General features: G+C 42.2%; 1 protein-coding gene across 16 annotated transcripts; it reads left to right on the top strand.

Annotated features, from left to right (window-relative positions):
- The first annotated feature begins 3,904 nt into the window (after positions 1-3,904).
- LOC122766935 lies at positions 3,905-19,271 on the top strand. 16 transcript variants are annotated; one of them, XR_006360130.1, is made up of 10 exons: positions 3,905-3,983; positions 4,321-6,371; positions 6,478-6,571; positions 6,678-6,777; positions 6,902-7,153; positions 7,265-7,451; positions 8,435-8,532; positions 9,006-9,139; positions 10,749-11,453; positions 13,063-19,271. XR_006360130.1 is itself a non-coding variant. In XM_044022201.1 (9 exons), exons 5-9 carry the CDS (start codon positions 7,082-7,084, stop codon positions 11,393-11,395), a joined length of 567 nt encoding a protein of 188 aa, XP_043878136.1. In that variant the 5' UTR covers positions 3,905-3,983; positions 4,321-6,371; positions 6,478-6,571; positions 6,678-6,777; positions 6,902-7,081; the 3' UTR covers positions 11,396-13,044. The 16 variants fall into 16 exon arrangements, 2 of the variants coding, with proteins under 2 accessions (XP_043878136.1, XP_043878135.1); XR_006360136.1 differs by having other exon boundaries at positions 8,435-8,802; XR_006360132.1 differs by having other exon boundaries at positions 8,435-9,139; positions 10,749-10,846; positions 11,320-11,453.
- The last annotated feature ends 1,012 nt before the right edge of the window (positions 19,272-20,283 follow it).

Below are 20,283 nucleotides of genomic sequence, written 5' to 3'. Positions count from 1 at the left end.
AAATGGCTTCTTCTAAGGCCAGGAAAATCATACAATAATTATTATACAGCGATTATACAACACAGGTGTCCTTGTTATGGACAGTTAATAAAATTTTTGCTAATATAGCCCCATAAATACTACAAACTGTACCTTTAACAACAGGCAGGACAACATCTTTGACATATCACTTGTAGAAAAGAGGTATCCTGTGTGCAGAATAACAGCAGTAAAGCAAAAAGCTTGAATGGAACAGGCTTTGATTATCAGCCACAAATAACCTCCTAAGACCCGACCTTTTGTTTGGTATGCATATTTAATTTCTCTTTGCTATTTGGGCTTATTGGGAAAAATGATGTCCACATATGGGGACACGGTCTGAATTTCCATAGAACACAATAAACTCACCATTGTGCAATAAAGTGCAAAACTCTTTATTTCCAATCTGAACACAGTAGTGTTAAAGGCGCCATAGACCGGAAGCTCCAATTAACGCTGTGTTTGTGTGTGTATCTGCGTCATTACCTCGTTTATGAAACCCTAAAGTTTCAGAACAAACAGTTCAGCCACTGCTGAGAAAATAGGGTTTCTTGTTTTCCTGGGCTCTGCGAAGCGGATCGGCACTTCCGTATGTTGATGTCGTCATCAGAAAACCTCACCACTCGTCTCACCACCGTAGCGCCTTCTGGTGCGGGCACTTGTCCGGACACATCCGGTTGCGTAAGTTCAACCGCAGAAGAAGAAGAACTACTCTCGTTGTAGCTGCTGAGGTGCAGAGCATCCACCGTGCCAGAGGGGGAGCTGTGTATCTGAGAGCTGGCCTACCAATAACGTCACTTCCAGGTACCTGGCCAATCACAGGACAGTGGGAAAGCTCTCTTTGGCTGGCCAATCACAAGACAGTCCACATTCTGGGGGTGTGATTTTTGTTCCGAAAGGTCTGCGTTGTCTGCCAGTTCCGAAAGGTCTGCATCTTTGCATCAGCTGTTGGCTAAAGCCAGATCCGTGAAGTGCATTATCATCCGCAGCATCCACTTCTTAGTATGCTCATGCGATAATAGCTCATCATCCTGTCTACCAAGTCAAACCCACCCATCTTGGAGTTGTATACATGGATTATACTTGGCTGCGAGATAGTCACATATCGTTTCAGTTTCTTGTCCCATCGTTGGCAGGTGTCTTCTGGCTGTGTAGCATGAACAACAGACATCATCATTACCGGTTTATTGTCATACGACTTCACTACGCACGTCTTTCCATATCCAGTGGTAACTTGTGCTGAGGTACCTCTTCCGGCCTTTTTCATTGTTTTGTCAGTTTTGTTTCTTCGATTCTTCATAACAGTACCAGTCACGTACACCTGCTTCTTCATCATTCGTTCCACACCTTGAATGGTTGTGAAGAACCGATCGTAGTACACTTTCGTACCAGGATGCAGAGTTTGAGACAGACGATCGATGACCAAGCTTCCCAAACCCAGACCCTCTGGTTCATCGACCTGCTCAAGCAGTGCATGTGCACCTTGATATATGTCAAAGTCCAGCACAATGCCATCTACTGTAGCACAAACAAAGTTCTTCATGCCAACTGGGTTTGGCTTTGTTGGCAGATACTGTCGACATGGACAGGCTCCTGTAAATGTGATAATCTGCTCATCAATAGACACACATTCAGGTCGAGACTAAGACCTGCAGCCTTTCAGAATATGATCCCGGAAAAGCCTCACCTTCCAGAATTTGTCACACTCCCTCAGGTCCTCTGGAACGTCATCATCAATGAGCACTTTTAGAGATCGCCTCACTCAGAAAAATCTGTCGCGGGTGAATCTTTCAGTGATGGGAGGGAATCGTAAGGCTTTGGACCAGTACATCCTGATTTGCGGGTATGGGACACAGGACATCAAAATACAGGCACCAAAAAAATTATACATCTCGTCAACAGATGTGTTGAGCAGGTGATGTATCATTGGTGCAAAATACAATCATTTTTATCAAGTCCTTGTCAATATACTGTTCTACATAGTCCAGTTGGGTCCAGCCTTCTCTGTCCTGTTCGGTTTCCTCCTCTTGCTCAAACTGGACTAGATTTGGCATCAACGGAGCAGCCTTCCAGTGCATCACACATCCTTTCTTGGACTGTCCTTGAGGGCTTGGTTCTGGTGAGCCATCAGCCTCAACCTGCCGATTATGACGGCACCATTTGGGAGTTTGTGATATGGCATCGTCACAGTCTGAACCATTTTTACTACAGTGACGTTTTCGTGCCCTGCTGGGCTCAGTGGGCTGTGGAATTGGGTCCTCATCCCCACTACTCGTTTTCACTGCTGGACGGCTCCTGTGGTGGGGGTTGATAGACAGACAGACAGACGACTTTATTAATCCCTTTGGGAGGTTCCCTCGGGGAAATTAAAAGCTCCAACATCCACACACAGCACTGTTAAAATTAGAGTCACACTTTACAGGAGACCGGAAAGAGAAACAACCCAGGTACCAAACACCATAAACTATAAAATAAAATATAGAATAAAAAAGTAAAATAAAATATAGGTTAAAAATGAACTATGCTATATATATATACACATACATAAGTACACAAATATACATGTATACACACACACCTACAGTTACCCCATATTGCCCAAGGTCCCCCAAGCCTGTTGGTCCTGTACTTTGGGGGAACAACCTGTACTGTTGCTGAGGCTTCTGTGGCTGCTGATGACAGTGTGCAGAGGGTGGCTGGCATTGTCCAGGATGCTCAGCAGTTTGTCAAAAGTTTTTCTCTCTGCCACTGTCACCAAAGGGTCCAGCCTCATTCCGACCACCGAGCCGGCCCGTCTGATGAGTTTTTCCAGTCTGTGTGGAATGTCTGGTGACCACAGACTGGTAGAACATCCACAGGAGCTTCTTGCAGATGTTAAAGAATCGTAGCCTCCTCAGAAAGTACAACCGGCTCAGAGCATTCTTGTACAGTTGCCTTGTGTTGCTTGTCCCGTCCAGCTTCGCTCCTGATGGAGCGGGTGGTGACAGCCTGCCTTTTGACCAGGGGGGTGTACTGGGGATGTATGTACACCAGGTTGTGGTCTGACTTTCCCAGTGGGGGAAGGGCGGTGACTCTGTACACAGTAAATTCCCCAGTGTTAAATATGCAGTGTCAAACTCTGCCATTTTCAACAGCTTTCGTTGTGTCGAGGAAGTCTGGTAAGTTTCTCCTCTTCTTTCATTTAACCAAACATTTAGCATATCTACATGACTAATGTTTTAATCTGCCTTATTGTCATTTACCGTGTACTGCAGTTAGTTTTGTAATGTAAAACTAGAAAATCCAGTTGTGGCTAGCTGAACAAATAAGCAGTACCTAGCTTCTTCATTTCGGCTAACCTGCTACCATAAACAGGATTTAGTCGGTAAGAGGTTACCTTAACATTATGAAGGTTTCTAAAAAGTGCATTGGTGGTTATCCTGTAATAGTTTTAGACTCCGGTAGGTAAAATGGGAAGACTGCATATGTGGGAAGTGGACCAAATTGCGCGGGCAATACAATTGTGTAGCCTTACTAGCCTAGCCACTCTAATATTAACTTTGTAAATTAATTTCGGATTTTCAAGTTACTGTGAAAGTTATCCAAATAAAGTTACTGTTAATTACTTTCACCTCCGCTTAAAGTGTATACATTCTTTTTCTGATGCCTGACCGTTTTTAACGTGTGATTTTGGTGCAGTTACCGGACAGTTTGAAACAGGCTTATTGCACGTCAAAGAACATGGTTTGCAGCCACAGTGCTTGTCTTCAGTTTATGGTCACTGTCTTGTGCTCACGTTCCGTGCGCGCCAGGCCGTTTGTGAGAAAGCCCTAAAGGTAAAGCACCATCTACTGGTCAAAGGCAGTAGCACTGTCTGAACACGTCAGGACATGCCCAGTCACACTGTCAAGCAGCAGACCAGACTGCGTGAAGCTGCGTGGACTTTCTGTGCGTTTCCAACATTATGTGTGCGTTCTTGAGGAAATGTAAGTGTGTTCTGCTTACTAGTTGTGGATATTTGATTATTATTCCTGTTTGTGTTGCATGGAACATATTGTGTGAGCTTGAGTGGATAAATGGCTTGTGTCTCAGTAGCGGTTAGCTTTGCCCTTGCTTGCATCGATATTGCAACTGAGTTTATTGTGTTTGTGACCATGCTTAAGTAAAGACGTTTACATGTTCAATTATTCACCGATAATACATTTCTGTTGTTATGCTATTCTTAAGCAGTAATTTGCAGCTGTTAAGAATCGTTTATTGATGTAAGTACAGAATAATATTCTGAGCATTTTGTGACACGTTATTGTTTTTCTCTGATTTCAGACCACACATGTATACACACATATATATACACACAAACTAAATACACACTACATGTTGCTGTTCAACAATCTTCATTAAAAGAAGACAAAGAAAATCTCTCTGTCCGAGTGCCTTGATTCTCTAATCGGAATCATAGTCCATTATCCACCGCCTCAACCAGCAATCCTTCCTCTTGAGGCTCAGCCCTCAAACATTGGTCCTTCGAGCCGGATTGAGTGCAACCTAAGAAGAGGATCATGGACGATGCAGCATCAGGCACCTCAGAGCCCTGGAGACGTCCACAGAGAGAGCATCGCTTGCCTGCTTACCTGGAGGACTACCACGTTGGATTCCAGCCATCTGCACACCTAGATTCACCTGCTACTGTTTCCCGCTCTAGCAGCCACCACAGCAGCAACCCGAGCAGGTCATCCAACTGGAGCTCATACACCCATAGCAGATCCAGTAGGCGTACATGCTACTCCTTTGGTACGTATCCCACTCAGGGTCTCTCAACTGCACAAGCTGCAATCTTGGAAGAGAGAATAAAGCAGTTGGAGCTGGAAGATATCCGCCATATGATGCAGCATGAGACTCAAGCTGACTTGGAGTGTAAACTGCTGGATGATCAGGCCAAAGAAGCACAGCAGCTTCAAGATGAGGCACTCAAAGCCAGAGAAGCGCTCAATAGGCGGCTAGAGAGAGAGCAGCGCCTAACGAGGGCCGAACAGGAGCTTGAGATCGCCAAGCTTCGTTCTTCGATGCTTACCAATGCTTTGCCACCTGCACCTTCATCTGTACACTCCGACAAGTCCGACCCTTACCTGGACTTACCACCGACAGTGCAGGCAAGGCAGGCAGACACGCTTCCATCTGCTTCCCAGCTCTCACAGTCAACTTGGTCACTTCCAACACCTGCTGCTGTTGCTCACCCCCTTATTTCTCCCCCACAAGTGAGGCAACAAATTATTCCAGTCCCTACAGTGCCTCCTACTGGACTACAGCCAACGCTGCAACCTGCTGCCGTCCCAGCGATACCTGCTCCCCTGGCAAACCCAACAGCACAGCTCCAGGGTCCAGCACCCATGGCACTTAGGTCCGGGAGACTACAACCTGGCCCAGCATTAGCACTCGCTCCTACAATACAACCTGTGTTACACCCTTCAGCGCATGTCATCACCTCGACACCTCTGGCTCATACTACAGCTCAGGTGGCATCATTTTTTGAGTCACAACGTCCTTGTGGCCCAGCACCGGCAACAAGTTCATACTATAACCAACCCGTGTACCAACCCGCTTACAGCCAACCAGCCATGGAGCCACTCAACACTGCTCAGCATGCCAGCCAAGCTCCACCACTCTTCTCGACTCACCACGGGCAACAGACTGCTCCAGTTCCCTCTGCTCCCTACCCTGGTTACACACCACTACCCGGAGCCGAGGTACTTCTTGCATCAGCCCTTGGGATCCCTCGACCTTCCCTGCCAGTGTTCGAGAGTGGTCGAGAGAGTGACTTTGCTCTGCTCAAGCTTGCACTAGACAACGTACTGGGAAGCAACCTTCACCTTAGTGAACAATATAAATATCAAGTGTTGATAGGACATATCAAGCTGTCAAGTGCACTACAGCTTGCCAAGGTGTACATGCATGACCCTGCACCATATACGAGTGCATTGCAGGCTCTACAAGATAAGTACGGGCAGCCACGACAGCTGGTCCAGAGTGAGCTTGGTGCCATACTCAACGCGCCTGCTCTTCACTGCAGCTGAGGAGGTAACCAGGGACGAGACATTCGGGGCAGGGCTTACGCAGGCAAAGGTCAGACCCAAGCCCAAACCTTACTGTCCATATTGTGACAGTCACGACCACTATCTCAATTCCTGTGAGGAATTCAAGAAGTTGAACACCGACCAAGTCTTGAAGTGGCTCAAGGACGGCAAACGGTGTCGGAAATGTGGACGCAATCACACCGAGGACCGGTGCACGCTTAAGCGCCCCTGTAAAACCTGCAAGGAAACGCACCTCAGGAAAATGGTCAACATACTGGCAGCTGACTTGACCGAGAAGAATGGGTAATTTGATGATTGTTTTTAGTCAGACCTTATGTCCTTTATCTAGTTTTCTGGGGGTAAGTTGAACCTAGGGAATATGAGTAACAAATATTTTTTGTTGTTGTAGAACATCACCTCCCAGACAGTTGAAAGAAAAGTACGCCAGAGGAATTGTGACGTTATTCCCCTACCTCAGTGACCCATACGCTAAGAATGGCTATGTGAGTTGTGTACAGTAATAGTTTTTGCAATGTAAAATAGTGTATTAAAGTTTAAATCCTACCAGCTTTTATTAATTGTATTTTTGTTATCCTTTCCTCTGCCAAGGAGCATTACTATGATGGGGAGAGTGGCACTGGGTACTTGGCTTGGAGGATTAAAACCATTCAAAGATCTACTGCTAAAGACAGACGATCCTCATTTGGAGGTAAACCTGTAATAAAACTGGCTAAATGTGTAAACGGAAATAATCACAAGATGAGTTATTATATTATTATTATTATCATTATTTCTCAAAATACATATTTTTCCATTTGTTTAAACATACATAGAATCAGCAGAAGGATCATCAGGTAAAGACATGTCTGGAGGACCAACGGTCAGAAGACAGACCCAATTTGTTACTGAGGCATCCGTAAGTGAAGATGAGTGCCAGGAAGCAATGTCACTGATGAGACATTCAGCTGACGAGGACTTAGTCAAGAAGAAGATGAAGCTGACATCGCCGCAACATGCTCCTCGATCCCCAGCAGTCAAGTAACATACTATCTGACTTTCCACGTTTCAAAGACGTCAAAGGCTTGGTAATTATCTATTATTACTGTTGACAGGAGTATAACAAATAAATTGTATTTCATAGTCAAACAACTAGCACCTATGAGGTTCTGAAATTCTCACCCACTGCCCCAATCCAGGTTGAACAGGATTTTGTTCTGATGTTCGGTGAGGGTGTGTCCGACAAGTTTCTGGAGCAATGGCCAGGCACATTCAAGAAAAAGATCATCCAACAATGCAGAAAGCTTCCCAACATCAGTGAGCTTGAAGAACTCCTGCTGGCAGCTGATCCTCCTCTGGATGGCATTGACGTGGACAATGACTTAGGTAAGTTATCTGTAAACATACTGGTATTGAGTGTACTAGACTTGTAGGCTTAAAAGGATACTTCAGTATTTTTCGTGTTGCATAGGGCACTTATGCATAGTTAGTATTTTACCTTATGGGAGATGGCAGTCAGTGCTGTTGCTACATGATCTGAGGACCGCATGCGCAGAACGGCCGCCATCTTGGAAAGCCCGCAGTCGCCTAGGCAACGCACGTCAGCGTCCTCACCCCCCCAACTAAAGTTCCCCGTGAGCACACACACACACACACACAGTCCGTGGGTCAGCGGCCCCGTAACTGAATTTAATTCCAACATGTAATCAGTATCATGTTTAATTTTTCTATCCTCATAACAAACTAAATTTCATGAAAATCGGTTCAGAATTGAGCGAGTTACAGTCTGTTTTTAGTGCAGTCTGTATCTCTCAAACACTTTGGGCCACTGACCCACGGACTGTATATGTGTGTCCGAGGGGGGAGGGGGGAGCCAAGGACGCAGACGAGCGTTGCCTAGGCGACTGTCTAGAAAGAGCTGCAGTAAATAAAAGTATTAGGCATAAAGAGTATATGCTGTTGCCAATGGACATATAAAGATATAACATGTACATATAAAAGCCTTAGCGGGCTGTCAAAGATGGTGGCCATTTTGCGCATGCGCACCTCATATCGTGCAGGCTCCTCACTTCGTGTAGCGACAAGCGCAATCATTTTAAGGAGCAATGCCTTTATAAAAAATGTCATTCCCTTGAATAAGAAAATGTATTCTAACTTTTGACTGGTACAGTCAAAACTGGCTGGACTGGTATATTCAACAAAGTTTAAAATTAAAGAGTTGGCAAGATTTCTAGTCTGTGGCAGCTTTTTCTGCAGATTTAAAACGGCTATCCATTCTTTTTTGTGAAAATGCTTACATTGCAGATGAATTGTACTGTAAAGAGTTCACACAATTCAAGCCTGTAAACATAAAACTGGTGTTGTTACAGGTTGGGAGAGTGACCTCTCATCGGTTTTACCGCTGTCACACCTGATTCCACCGTCTGCCCAGGGACGGAAGAGACCAGGGAAAGTGTCCTCGTCCCAAGTAGAGAAACATCTTGTCAAGAATATTGCATCCATTGTAACGTCCATTGATACACGCAAGACTCGGTTCTTTTCACAGATGTTTAATGTCGCACTTGTCGTCTTCAAACAGCTGCATTCTTGCATTCTTCAGCTTGCCAACACGTTTCACCATGACATCATCACACCCAAACACCATAGGACTAAAATACAGACATACAATTAGCTCAAGCTAACTTCTGGAAGCTTCCAGGGAATAATCAAAGGGTCAATCAAAGAAACAAAGCAACAGGTACATTTACAAAATACTACTAGAGTCCACCTTGTGGTCAAAGAGTGAAATTACACATATAGTCCACAGGGCAAGAAAACACTGCCTGAAGTTACTACCATGTTCATGTGTGCATATTTCTTCCCAATAATATATAAAAAAATAATTAATTATTACATAACAACCAAGTTAATTTTGTTGTCTGTGTATGTGTATCTTCTCAGACTGGAACAAGCATCCAAGAACATCTCGACACCATTACTACCAGCGCTCAACCATATCTCCTGGCTGTTGGATTAAGGAAGGATGCAATCCACCAATTCTTCATCATTCTGGATAGGAGTGCCATACCTTGCAGGTCAATTTCTTCTCTAGGGGCTTTCGATGAGCTGTTTAAGGCACATTTTGTGTTCGGCACATCATACAACTCCATGCTCCATAACATGTACATGTTCATCCAGACCACAGTGTACAACATCGATGTTGGGAAAGTCAAGGAGAGTCCTCGTGTTGCTGAAGTAAGGGCAAGGTTACTCAATTAGTGCTTGAGGTTTTTCCTCCATCATGAGGTGCTTTGTTTGTCAGGCTGAATTAAAAAGTTCCAATATGCTTGTTAGGCACTTACGTTTAGTTCATGGTTACTTGCCTGGAAGAAACCTTCGCCTTAAATGTCTTCAGACTGGATGTGGATCTGTGTTCGGTACTTTTTCTGGTTTTAGGAAGCATTTAAACACCAAGCACACAGAGTATTTAGACCAGCAGGCTGAAACTGATGTTACTTTAAACGGTGCAGGAGAGGTTGTGGCAAGTAATGTAGATGAGACGCCAACATCATCTGAACCTTCTAGAAATTCCGAGAAGAGCACTCTTGATAAGTGTGCTTCTGCTGTTGCACAACTCAAGGCAGCTGGATTAAGTCAGTCTACTGTAAACAGTTTTGTCTCATCAATGGAAGAAGTGTTTTTTGAGATTCATAGTCAGGCTAAAGATGCAGCTTTACAGTGCTTATCTCCTCAGGACACTGAAAATAAGAATAAAAGGATACTTCAGTATTTTTCGTGTTGCATAGGGCACTTATGCATAGTTAGTATTTTACCTTATGGGAGATGGCAGTCAGTGCTGTTGCTACATGATCTGAGGACCGCATGCGCAGAACGGCCGCCATCTTGGAAAGCCCGCAGTCGCCTAGGCAACGCACGTCAGCGTCCTCACCCCCCCAACTAAAGTTCCCCGTGAGCACACACACACACACACACAGTCCGTGGGTCAGCGGCCCCGTAACTGAATTTAATTCCAACATGTAATCAGTATCATGTTTAATTTTTCTATCCTCATAACAAACTAAATTTCATGAAAATCGGTTCAGAATTGAGCGAGTTACAGTCTGTTTTTAGTGCAGTCTGTATCTCTCAAACACTTTGGGCCACTGACCCACGGACTGTATGTGTGTGTCCGAGGGGGGAGGGGGGAGCCGAGGACGCAGACGAGCGTTGCCTAGGCGACTGTCTAGAAAGAGCTGCAGTAAATAAAAGTATTAGGCATAAAGAGTATATGCTGTTGCCAATGGACATATAAAGATATAACATGTACATATAAAAGCCTTAGCGGGCTGTCAAAGATGGTGGCCATTTTGCGCATGCGCACCTCATATCGTGCAGGCTCCTCACTTCGTGTAGCGACAAGCGCAATCATTTTAAGGAGCAATGCCTTTATAAAAAATGTCATTCCCTTGAATAAGAAAATGTATTCTAACTTTTGACTGGTACAGTCAAAACTGGCTGGACTGGTATATTCAACAAAGTTTAAAATTAAAGAGTTGGCAAGATTTCTAGTCTGTGGCAGCTTTTTCTGCAGATTTAAAACGGCTATCCATTCTTTTTTGTGAAAATGCTTACATTGCAGATGAATTGTACTGTAAAGAGTTCACACAATTCAAGCCTGTAAACATAAAACTGGTGTTGTTACAGGTTGGGAGAGTGACCTCTCATCGGTTTTACCGCTGTCACACCTGATTCCACCGTCTGCCCAGGGACGGAAGAGACCAGGGAAAGTGTCCTCGTCCCAAGTAGAGAAACATCTTGTCAAGAATATTGCATCCATTGTAACGTCCATTGATACACGCAAGACTCGGTTCTTTTCACAGATGTTTAATGTCGCACTTGTCGTCTTCAAACAGCTGCATTCTTGCATTCTTCAGCTTGCCAACACGTTTCACCATGACATCATCACACCCAAACACCATAGGACTAAAATACAGACATACAATTAGCTCAAGCTAACTTCTGGAAGCTTCCAGGGAATAATCAAAGGGTCAATCAAAGAAACAAAGCAACAGGTACATTTACAAAATACTACTAGAGTCCACCTTGTGGTCAAAGAGTGAAATTACACATATAGTCCACAGGGCAAGAAAACACTGCCTGAAGTTACTACCATGTTCATGTGTGCATATTTCTTCCCAATAATATATAAAAAAATAATTAATTATTACATAACAACCAAGTTAATTTTGTTGTCTGTGTATGTGTATCTTCTCAGACTGGAACAAGCATCCAAGAACATCTCGACACCATTACTACCAGCGCTCAACCATATCTCCTGGCTGTTGGATTAAGGAAGGATGCAATCCACCAATTCTTCATCATTCTGGATAGGAGTGCCATACCTTGCAGGTCAATTTCTTCTCTAGGGGCTTTCGATGAGCTGTTTAAGGCACATTTTGTGTTCGGCACATCATACAACTCCATGCTCCATAACATGTACATGTTCATCCAGACCACGGTGTACAACATCGATGTTGGGAAAGTCAAGGAGAGTCCTCGTGTTGCTGAAGTAAGGGCAAGGTTACTCAATTAGTGCTTGAGGTTTTTCCTCCATCATGAGGTGCTTTGTTTGTCAGGCTGAATTAAAAAGTTCCAATATGCTTGTTAGGCACTTACGTTTAGTTCATGGTTACTTGCCTGGAAGAAACCTTCGCCTTAAATGTCTTCAGACTGGATGTGGATCTGTGTTCGGTACTTTTTCTGGTTTTAGGAAGCATTTAAACACCAAGCACACAGAGTATTTAGACCAGCAGGCTGAAACTGATGTTACTTTAAACGGTGCAGGAGAGGTTGTGGCAAGTAATGTAGATGAGACGCCAACATCATCTGAACCTTCTAGAAATTCCGAGAAGAGCACTCTTGATAAGTGTGCTTCTGCTGTTGCACAACTCAAGGCAGCTGGATTAAGTCAGTCTACTGTAAACAGTTTTGTCTCATCAATGGAAGAAGTGTTTTTTGAGATTCATAGTCAGGCTAAAGATGCAGCTTTACAGTGCTTATCTCCTCAGGACACTGAAAATAAGAATAAAAGGATACTTCAGTATTTTTCGTGTTGCATAGGGCACTTATGCATAGTTAGTATTTTACCTTATGGGAGATGGCAGTCAGTGCTGTTGCTACATGATCTGAGGACCGCATGCGCAGAACGGCCGCCATCTTGGAAAGCCCGCAGTCGCCTAGGCAACGCACGTCAGCGTCCTCACCCCCCCAACTAAAGTTCCCCGTGAGCACACACACACACACACACAGTCCGTGGGTCAGCGGCCCCGTAACTGAATTTAATTCCAACATGTAATCAGTATCATGTTTAATTTTTCTATCCTCATAACAAACTAAATTTCATGAAAATCGGTTCAGAATTGAGCGAGTTACAGTCTGTTTTTAGTGCAGTCTGTATCTCTCAAACACTTTGGGCCACTGACCCACGGACTGTATGTGTGTGTCCGAGGGGGGAGGGGGGAGCCGAGGACGCAGACGAGCGTTGCCTAGGCGACTGTCTAGAAAGAGCTGCAGTAAATAAAAGTATTAGGCATAAAGAGTATATGCTGTTGCCAATGGACATATAAAGATATAACATGTACATATAAAAGCCTTAGCGGGCTGTCAAAGATGGTGGCCATTTTGCGCATGCGCACCTCATATCGTGCAGGCTCCTCACTTCGTGTAGCGACAAGCGCAATCATTTTAAGGAGCAATGCCTTTATAAAAAATGTCATTCCCTTGAATAAGAAAATGTATTCTAACTTTTGACTGGTACAGTCAAAACTGGCTGGACTGGTATATTCAACAAAGTTTAAAATTAAAGAGTTGGCAAGATTTCTAGTCTGTGGCAGCTTTTTCTGCAGATTTAAAACGGCTATCCATTCTTTTTTGTGAAAATGCTTACATTGCAGATGAATTGTACTGTAAAGAGTTCACACAATTCAAGCCTGTAAACATAAAACTGGTGTTGTTACAGGTTGGGAGAGTGACCTCTCATCGGTTTTACCGCTGTCACACCTGATTCCACCGTCTGCCCAGGGACGGAAGAGACCAGGGAAAGTGTCCTCGTCCCAAGTAGAGAAACATCTTGTCAAGAATATTGCATCCATTGTAACGTCCATTGATACACGCAAGACTCGGTTCTTTTCACAGATGTTTAATGTCGCACTTGTCGTCTTCAAACAGCTGCATTCTTGCATTCTTCAGCTTGCCAACACGTTTCACCATGACATCATCACACCCAAACACCATAGGACTAAAATACAGACATACAATTAGCTCAAGCTAACTTCTGGAAGCTTCCAGGGAATAATCAAAGGGTCAATCAAAGAAACAAAGCAACAGGTACATTTACAAAATACTACTAGAGTCCACCTTGTGGTCAAAGAGTGAAATTACACATATAGTCCACAGGGCAAGAAAACACTGCCTGAAGTTACTACCATGTTCATGTGTGCATATTTCTTCCCAATAATATATAAAAAAATAATTAATTATTACATAACAACCAAGTTAATTTTGTTGTCTGTGTATGTGTATCTTCTCAGACTGGAACAAGCATCCAAGAACATCTCGACACCATTACTACCAGCGCTCAACCATATCTCCTGGCTGTTGGATTAAGGAAGGATGCAATCCACCAATTCTTCATCATTCTGGATAGGAGTGCCATACCTTGCAGGTCAATTTCTTCTCTAGGGGCTTTCGATGAGCTGTTTAAGGCACATTTTGTGTTCGGCACATCATACAACTCCATGCTCCATAACATGTACATGTTCATCCAGACCACGGTGTACAACATCGATGTTGGGAAAGTCAAGGAGAGTCCTCGTGTTGCTGAAGTAAGGGCAAGGTTACTCAATTAGTGCTTGAGGTTTTTCCTCCATCATGAGGTGCTTTGTTTGTCAGGCTGAATTAAAAAGTTCCAATATGCTTGTTAGGCACTTACGTTTAGTTCATGGTTACTTGCCTGGAAGAAACCTTCGCCTTAAATGTCTTCAGACTGGATGTGGATCTGTGTTCGGTACTTTTTCTGGTTTTAGGAAGCATTTAAACACCAAGCACACAGAGTATTTAGACCAGCAGGCTGAAACTGATGTTACTTTAAACGGTGCAGGAGAGGTTGTGGCAAGTAATGTAGATGAGACGCCAACATCATCTGAACCTTCTAGAAATTCCGAGAAGAGCACTCTTGATAAGTGTGCTTCTGCTGTTGCACAACTCAAGGCAGCTGGATTAAGTCAGTCTACTGTAAACAGTTTTGTCTCATCAATGGAAGAAGTGTTTTTTGAGATTCATAGTCAGGCTAAAGATGCAGCTTTACAGTGCTTATCTCCTCAGGACACTGAAAATAAGAATAAAATAGAGGAATCCTTCAAACAGTTGGAAAATGGAAATCCCTTCAAATGCTTGAATACAGAAACCAAACGAAACAAACACTTCAAAGAGAAATGGGGAAACGCTGAACCTGTTGAAAAGGTGCTCGGCACAAGATTTGACAGCAGAAGAAACAAATCTACTCGGACATATGACCAGGTCATTATAACAGATAAGTTTTCATATGTTCCCATCCTAGAAACGCTTAAGAACATTTTTGATAACCTAGAACTGACCAACATGTTCAAGCCCAGGCACATTCCCAAAGAAGGTGTTTATAAAGACATAAAAGATGCCAACTATTTTAAAGAAAATCTCTTATTTTCTAAAGAGAACGATGCATTGCAGATTCAACTGTTTTATGACGACTTTGAGACAGCAAATCCCTTGGGCTCTAAAAAGGGTATCCATAAATTAGGGGCTATATATTTTACTCTGAGAAATTTTCCCCCAATCTTTAATTCGGCTTTGATTAATATTCATTTATGTGCTCTTTTCCACGCACAGGACATCAAACGTTATGGTTTTAATCTGATACTTGAACCACTGGTGAATGATATAAAAGTACTTGAGACGGAGGGACTTCACATTTCCATGTCTGAAAGTGTTATTCATGGTACCATTGTCCAGGTCACTGGGAATAATTTGGGTTTGCATGGTCTGTTTGGCTGCGTGGAATCATTTAGTGCTCGCTATTGCTGTCGTTTCTGTCTCCTTGAGAAAACTTGTTTTCAAACTGTTCTGTGAAGATAATCCTGAAGTTGTATTAAGAACTATTGAGATGCACACCCAGCACTGTCAAACTTTACAAACTAGAGACCAGGGAAAGTGTCCTCGTCCCAAGTAGAGAAACATCTTGTCAAGAATATTGCATCCATTGTAACGTCCATTGATACACGCAAGACTCGGTTCTTTTCACAGATGTTTAATGTCGCACTTGTCGTCTTCAAACAGCTGCATTCTTGCATTCTTCAGCTTGCCAACACGTTTCACCATGACATCATCACACCCAAACACCATAGGACTAAAATACAGACATACAATTAGCTCAAGCTAACTTCTGGAAGCTTCCAGGGAATAATCAAAGGGTCAATCAAAGAAACAAAGCAACAGGTACATTTACAAAATACTACTAGAGTCCACCTTGTGGTCAAAGAGTGAAATTACACATATAGTCCACAGGGCAAGAAAACACTGCCTGAAGTTACTACCATGTTCATGTGTGCATATTTCTTCCCAATAATATATAAAAAAATAATTAATTATTACATAACAACCAAGTTAATTTTGTTGTCTGTGTATGTGTATCTTCTCAGACTGGAACAAGCATCCAAGAACATCTCGACACCATTACTACCAGCGCTCAACCATATCTCCTGGCTGTTGGATTAAGGAAGGATGCAATCCACCAATTCTTCATCATTCTGGATAGGAGTGCCATACCTTGCAGGTCAATTTCTTCTCTAGGGGCTTTCGATGAGCTGTTTAAGGCACATTTTGTGTTCGGCACATCATACAACTCCATGCTCCATAACATGTACATGTTCATCCAGACCACAGTGTACAACATCGATGTTGGGAAAGTCAAGGAGAGTCCTCGTGTTGCTGAAGTAAGGGCAAGGTTACTCAATTAGTGCTTGAGGTTTTTCCTCCATCATGAGGTGCTTTGTTTGTCAGGCTGAATTAAAAAGTTCCAATATGCTTGTTAGGCACTTACGTTTAGTTCATGGTTACTTGCCTGGAAGAAACCTTCGCCTTAAAAGTCTTCAGACTGGATGTGGATCTGTGTTCGGTACTTTTTCTGGTTTTAGGAAGCATTTAAACACCAAGCACACAGAGTATTTAGACCAGCAGGCTGAAACTGATGTTACTTTAAACGGTGCAGGAGAGGTTGTGGCAAGTAATGTAGATGAGACGCCAACATCATCTGAACCTTCTAGAAATTCCGAGAAGAGCACTCTTGATAAGTGTGCTTCTGCTGTTGCACAACTCAAGGCAGCTGGATTAAGTCAGTCTACTGTAAACAGTTTTGTCTCATCAATGGAAGAAGTGTTTTTTGAGATTCATAGTCAGGCTAAAGATGCAGCTTTACAGTGCTTATCTCCTCAGGACACTGAAAATAAGAATAAAATAGAGGAATCCTTCAAACAGTTGGAAAATGGAAATCCCTTCAAATGCTTGAATACAGAAACCAAACGAAACAAACACTTCAAAGAGAAATGGGGAAACGCTGAACCTGTTGAAAAGGTGCTCGGCACAAGATTTGACAGCAGAAGAAACAAATCTACTCGGACATATGACCAGGTCATTATAACAGATAAGTTTTCATATGTTCCCATCCTAGAAACGCTTAAGAACATTTTTGATAACCTAGAACTGACCAACATGTTCAAGCCCAGGCACATTCCCAAAGAAGGTGTTTATAAAGACATAAAAGATGCCAACTATTTTAAAGAAAATCTCTTATTTTCTAAAGAGAACGATGCATTGCAGATTCAACTGTTTTATGACGACTTTGAGACAGCAAATCCCTTGGGCTCTAAAAAGGGTATCCATAAATTAGGGGCTATATATTTTACTCTGAGAAATTTTCCCCCAATCTTTAATTCGGCTTTGATTAATATTCATTTATGTGCTCTTTTCCACGCACAGGACATCAAACGTTATGGTTTTAATCTGATACTTGAACCACTGGTGAATGATATAAAAGTACTTGAGACGGAGGGACTTCACATTTCCATGTCTGAAAGTGTTATTCATGGTACCATTGTCCAGGTCACTGGGAATAATTTGGGTTTGCATGGTCTGTTTGGCTGCGTGGAATCATTTAGTGCTCGCTATTGCTGTCGTTTCTGTCTCCTTGAGAAAACTTGTTTTCAAACTGTTCTGTGAAGATAATCCTGAAGTTGTATTAAGAACTATTGAGATGCACACCCAGCACTGTCAAACTTTACAAACTAGAGACCAGGGAAAGTGTCCTCGTCCCAAGTAGAGAAACATCTTGTCAAGAATATTGCATCCATTGTAACGTCCATTGATACACGCAAGACTCGGTTCTTTTCACAGATGTTTAATGTCGCACTTGTCGTCTTCAAACAGCTGCATTCTTGCATTCTTCAGCTTGCCAACACGTTTCACCATGACATCATCACACCCAAACACCATAGGACTAAAATACAGACATACAATTAGCTCAAGCTAATTTCAACAATGAAAATTTGTTTTCATTGAAAAAAAAAAAAAATTTTCTAGGCGACCGCCTATATCGCCTATGCCAAGAGCCGGCCCTGCTTCCGGTGTTTTCCCAGCCATCTTGAATTTCACCTGTAGAGTGTTTTACTCTTCTGACACCACTAGATGGCAGTCTAATTGGCCACGTAAGTGGACATCGGGCCCATTTTAAAATGAATTAAGTTTTATAGTATAGACATCCCAAAATGACATGTCCACGCATTTGGGCGCCAGGTCGTAGGAATGTGGATACAAAGCACGGTAAACATTTTTCCTCCTCCAATAAGGAAACGCACTAATTTGAAGCCACTGAAGCCTCCCAGTGTCTGTTAATTTAATTTTATTTAAAATAAACCTACAGAATATAATCCAGTACCAGAGAAGTGTCCATTCTATGAAACTCCAGTAAAACTTACAAGGGGATGTCAGCAGCCACAGGTAAACGCACAGCTAATTATGATTAAGTGTTGTTCGTGATCTGAGTTGACGTCACAAATAAGGTAATATAGTTGTCTAATTAAACCTGGGTTATGTCTGCAACTTTTATTTATTAATTATTTAATTTCATTATTGTGTCCACACCAAATGATTGAAATATCCTCATACTTTATATGAGGCTACTTCCTTATGTTGTCCTCCCACTCTGTAAAGCCATTTTTCCAGCGAGTCGAACGGTATGGTACATATTTTTTTGTGTTTCCTTTTGGAATACTACTGAAATCACCGGTCAACTGCTCCATTTTTGACCAACAGGTAAAAAATTCAACACTGTTAGATTGTATTCAAGTAAATTTCCCCAAATGCAAAGTTGTTCATTTAACTAGTTTTACTGTTAAATAAAAGTAGTATGTGGTTTATGTTTATTAGTGGCATTTTAAGATTTTGAGAGCTGTAAAGAGTAGACTAGTGACCTAAAGCTAACTCACTGGCAGTGTGTTTCTCTACCAGTAATCACGTCCAATATCCCTTTTGGATTTTATTAGTATTTATCAAACTTTCCATACAACTCCGGAAGCTGGAGCCAGAAAAAAGCTAAAAATACAGCAACAGTGAGAACAAGCACTTCCCCCATGGACTGAGATAAATCCGCAGAAACAAGGACATTCATGGCAATGAAAGCCACAGTATGTTCTTGTACATCAATGTTTTTCTGGTTTACTTATTAAGCCACCTCCTTCTCAGCCTGACCCCTCTCATTTTGCTCTAACCCTGACTTCCTGTTTTATTTTTGGGGAATGCTCAGTTGGAGCGTGAGAATGCTCTCAGTGGTGGCTGTGTTGACCCAGTGGTATTTAAAGCAACATACACACATTAACCAACTATTTTAGTTGCAAGCTTTTCCCTGAGGCAAGGATATAAAGCCTGGCATTTATTCCCGATAATGAGAAATTTGTGAACACAATTTGATATATTAAAGTAACTTTACAATTAAAGTAACTTTACAATAAGGGTAAAATGACTTCAAATTGTAAACTTATAGAATAGTTGTAGTATAACTAATTTCTCCTTTTTCCCAAGACCTGATTGAATGATGTTGATTATTAGCGGTTTTATTTTATTTTGAAGAAAACATTATGTTGCCAAAAAGAATAAATGCAAAATACATTGTGCAGTTGTTCTTCATATTGAGTTTTGTTCTTCATGCTCAAATATATTGTAAAATGGTCGAATGCATTAAACAGTCATGAGTGTTTTTGTTTTGAGATGTATTTGAAAATACAGAATAAGGTAAGACAAAAAAACTGCTATATAATGTATTTGAAAGGATGAAAATTAACTGTAAATATACAGTGACAACAAAAACATTACCATACTGTATAATCCATTAACAGAAAAAGTGGGGACTTGCATTTTTTATACAAAGAAGAAAAGCCCCCATAAGGTGAACAGAATTAGCTCACCCTTGAATGGGAACATAGTTGGGTGATCACCTACACATTAAAACATTCAGATTGATATGTCAAAAAGTGTAAACAGGAAGTTGCTAAGTAAAGGACACACTTACAGATAAACCCATACTCTGTAAATGTATAATAGCACCAGCACTCACAGACATCACCTCACAGACATAATCCACATGAAAAGCCAAGTTAAATGAACAATCATCCCCAGACTGACAAGATGCCATAAAATTTAACTGCACAGACCTGCATATCCTAATTGTTATTAAACTTACAATATACCAGCTTGACTCTCATCTGTCCAAGAGCTCCTCCTAATTAAAGCTTCCTCAGGTGATCTCACTCTCCTGATTAGCCTGTCTTTCCAGGAACCAGAGTTGCCACACCTACCCTCTAACACTGCCCTTCTGTGCTACATAAACTAGTCTAACAACAGTCGGTCAACTAAAGACCTAACAGGTAGATCATGCAAACTCCGCACAGCTGAACCGCTAACCTTCTTGCCCCGAGGCAACAGAGCTAGACACTACACTATGTGTGGCCATGGTGGTTTATTTAGATATAAAAATATTGATATATAATAATATAAATGTACAGAAATGAAAAATAAAAACCTAAGCTACTGGAGCAATGATTATGGGTGAAACATCCAGAGCAGAAGCAGCAGCAAACTAGATTATCTTCTAAAC

This window comes from Solea senegalensis, linkage group LG3 (assembly GCF_019176455.1).
Source record: "Solea senegalensis isolate Sse05_10M linkage group LG3, IFAPA_SoseM_1, whole genome shotgun sequence".
NCBI lineage: Eukaryota > Metazoa > Chordata > Actinopteri > Pleuronectiformes > Soleidae > Solea > Solea senegalensis.
This window is presented reverse-complemented; position numbering and strand designations above follow the sequence as displayed.

Coding starts and splice junctions, on each gene's coding strand:
- LOC122766935 (XM_044022200.1), top strand. CDS start 7,082: ATGCTCCTCGATCCCCAGCAGTCAAGTAACATACTATCTGACTTTCCA. Junction 7,154..7,264: donor TCAAAGACGTCAAAGGCTTG/GTAATTATCTAT, acceptor GCCCCAATCCAG/GTTGAACAGGATTTTGTTCT. Junction 8,533..9,005: donor GGAAAGTGTCCTCGTCCCAA/GTAGAGAAACAT, acceptor GTATCTTCTCAG/ACTGGAACAAGCATCCAAGA.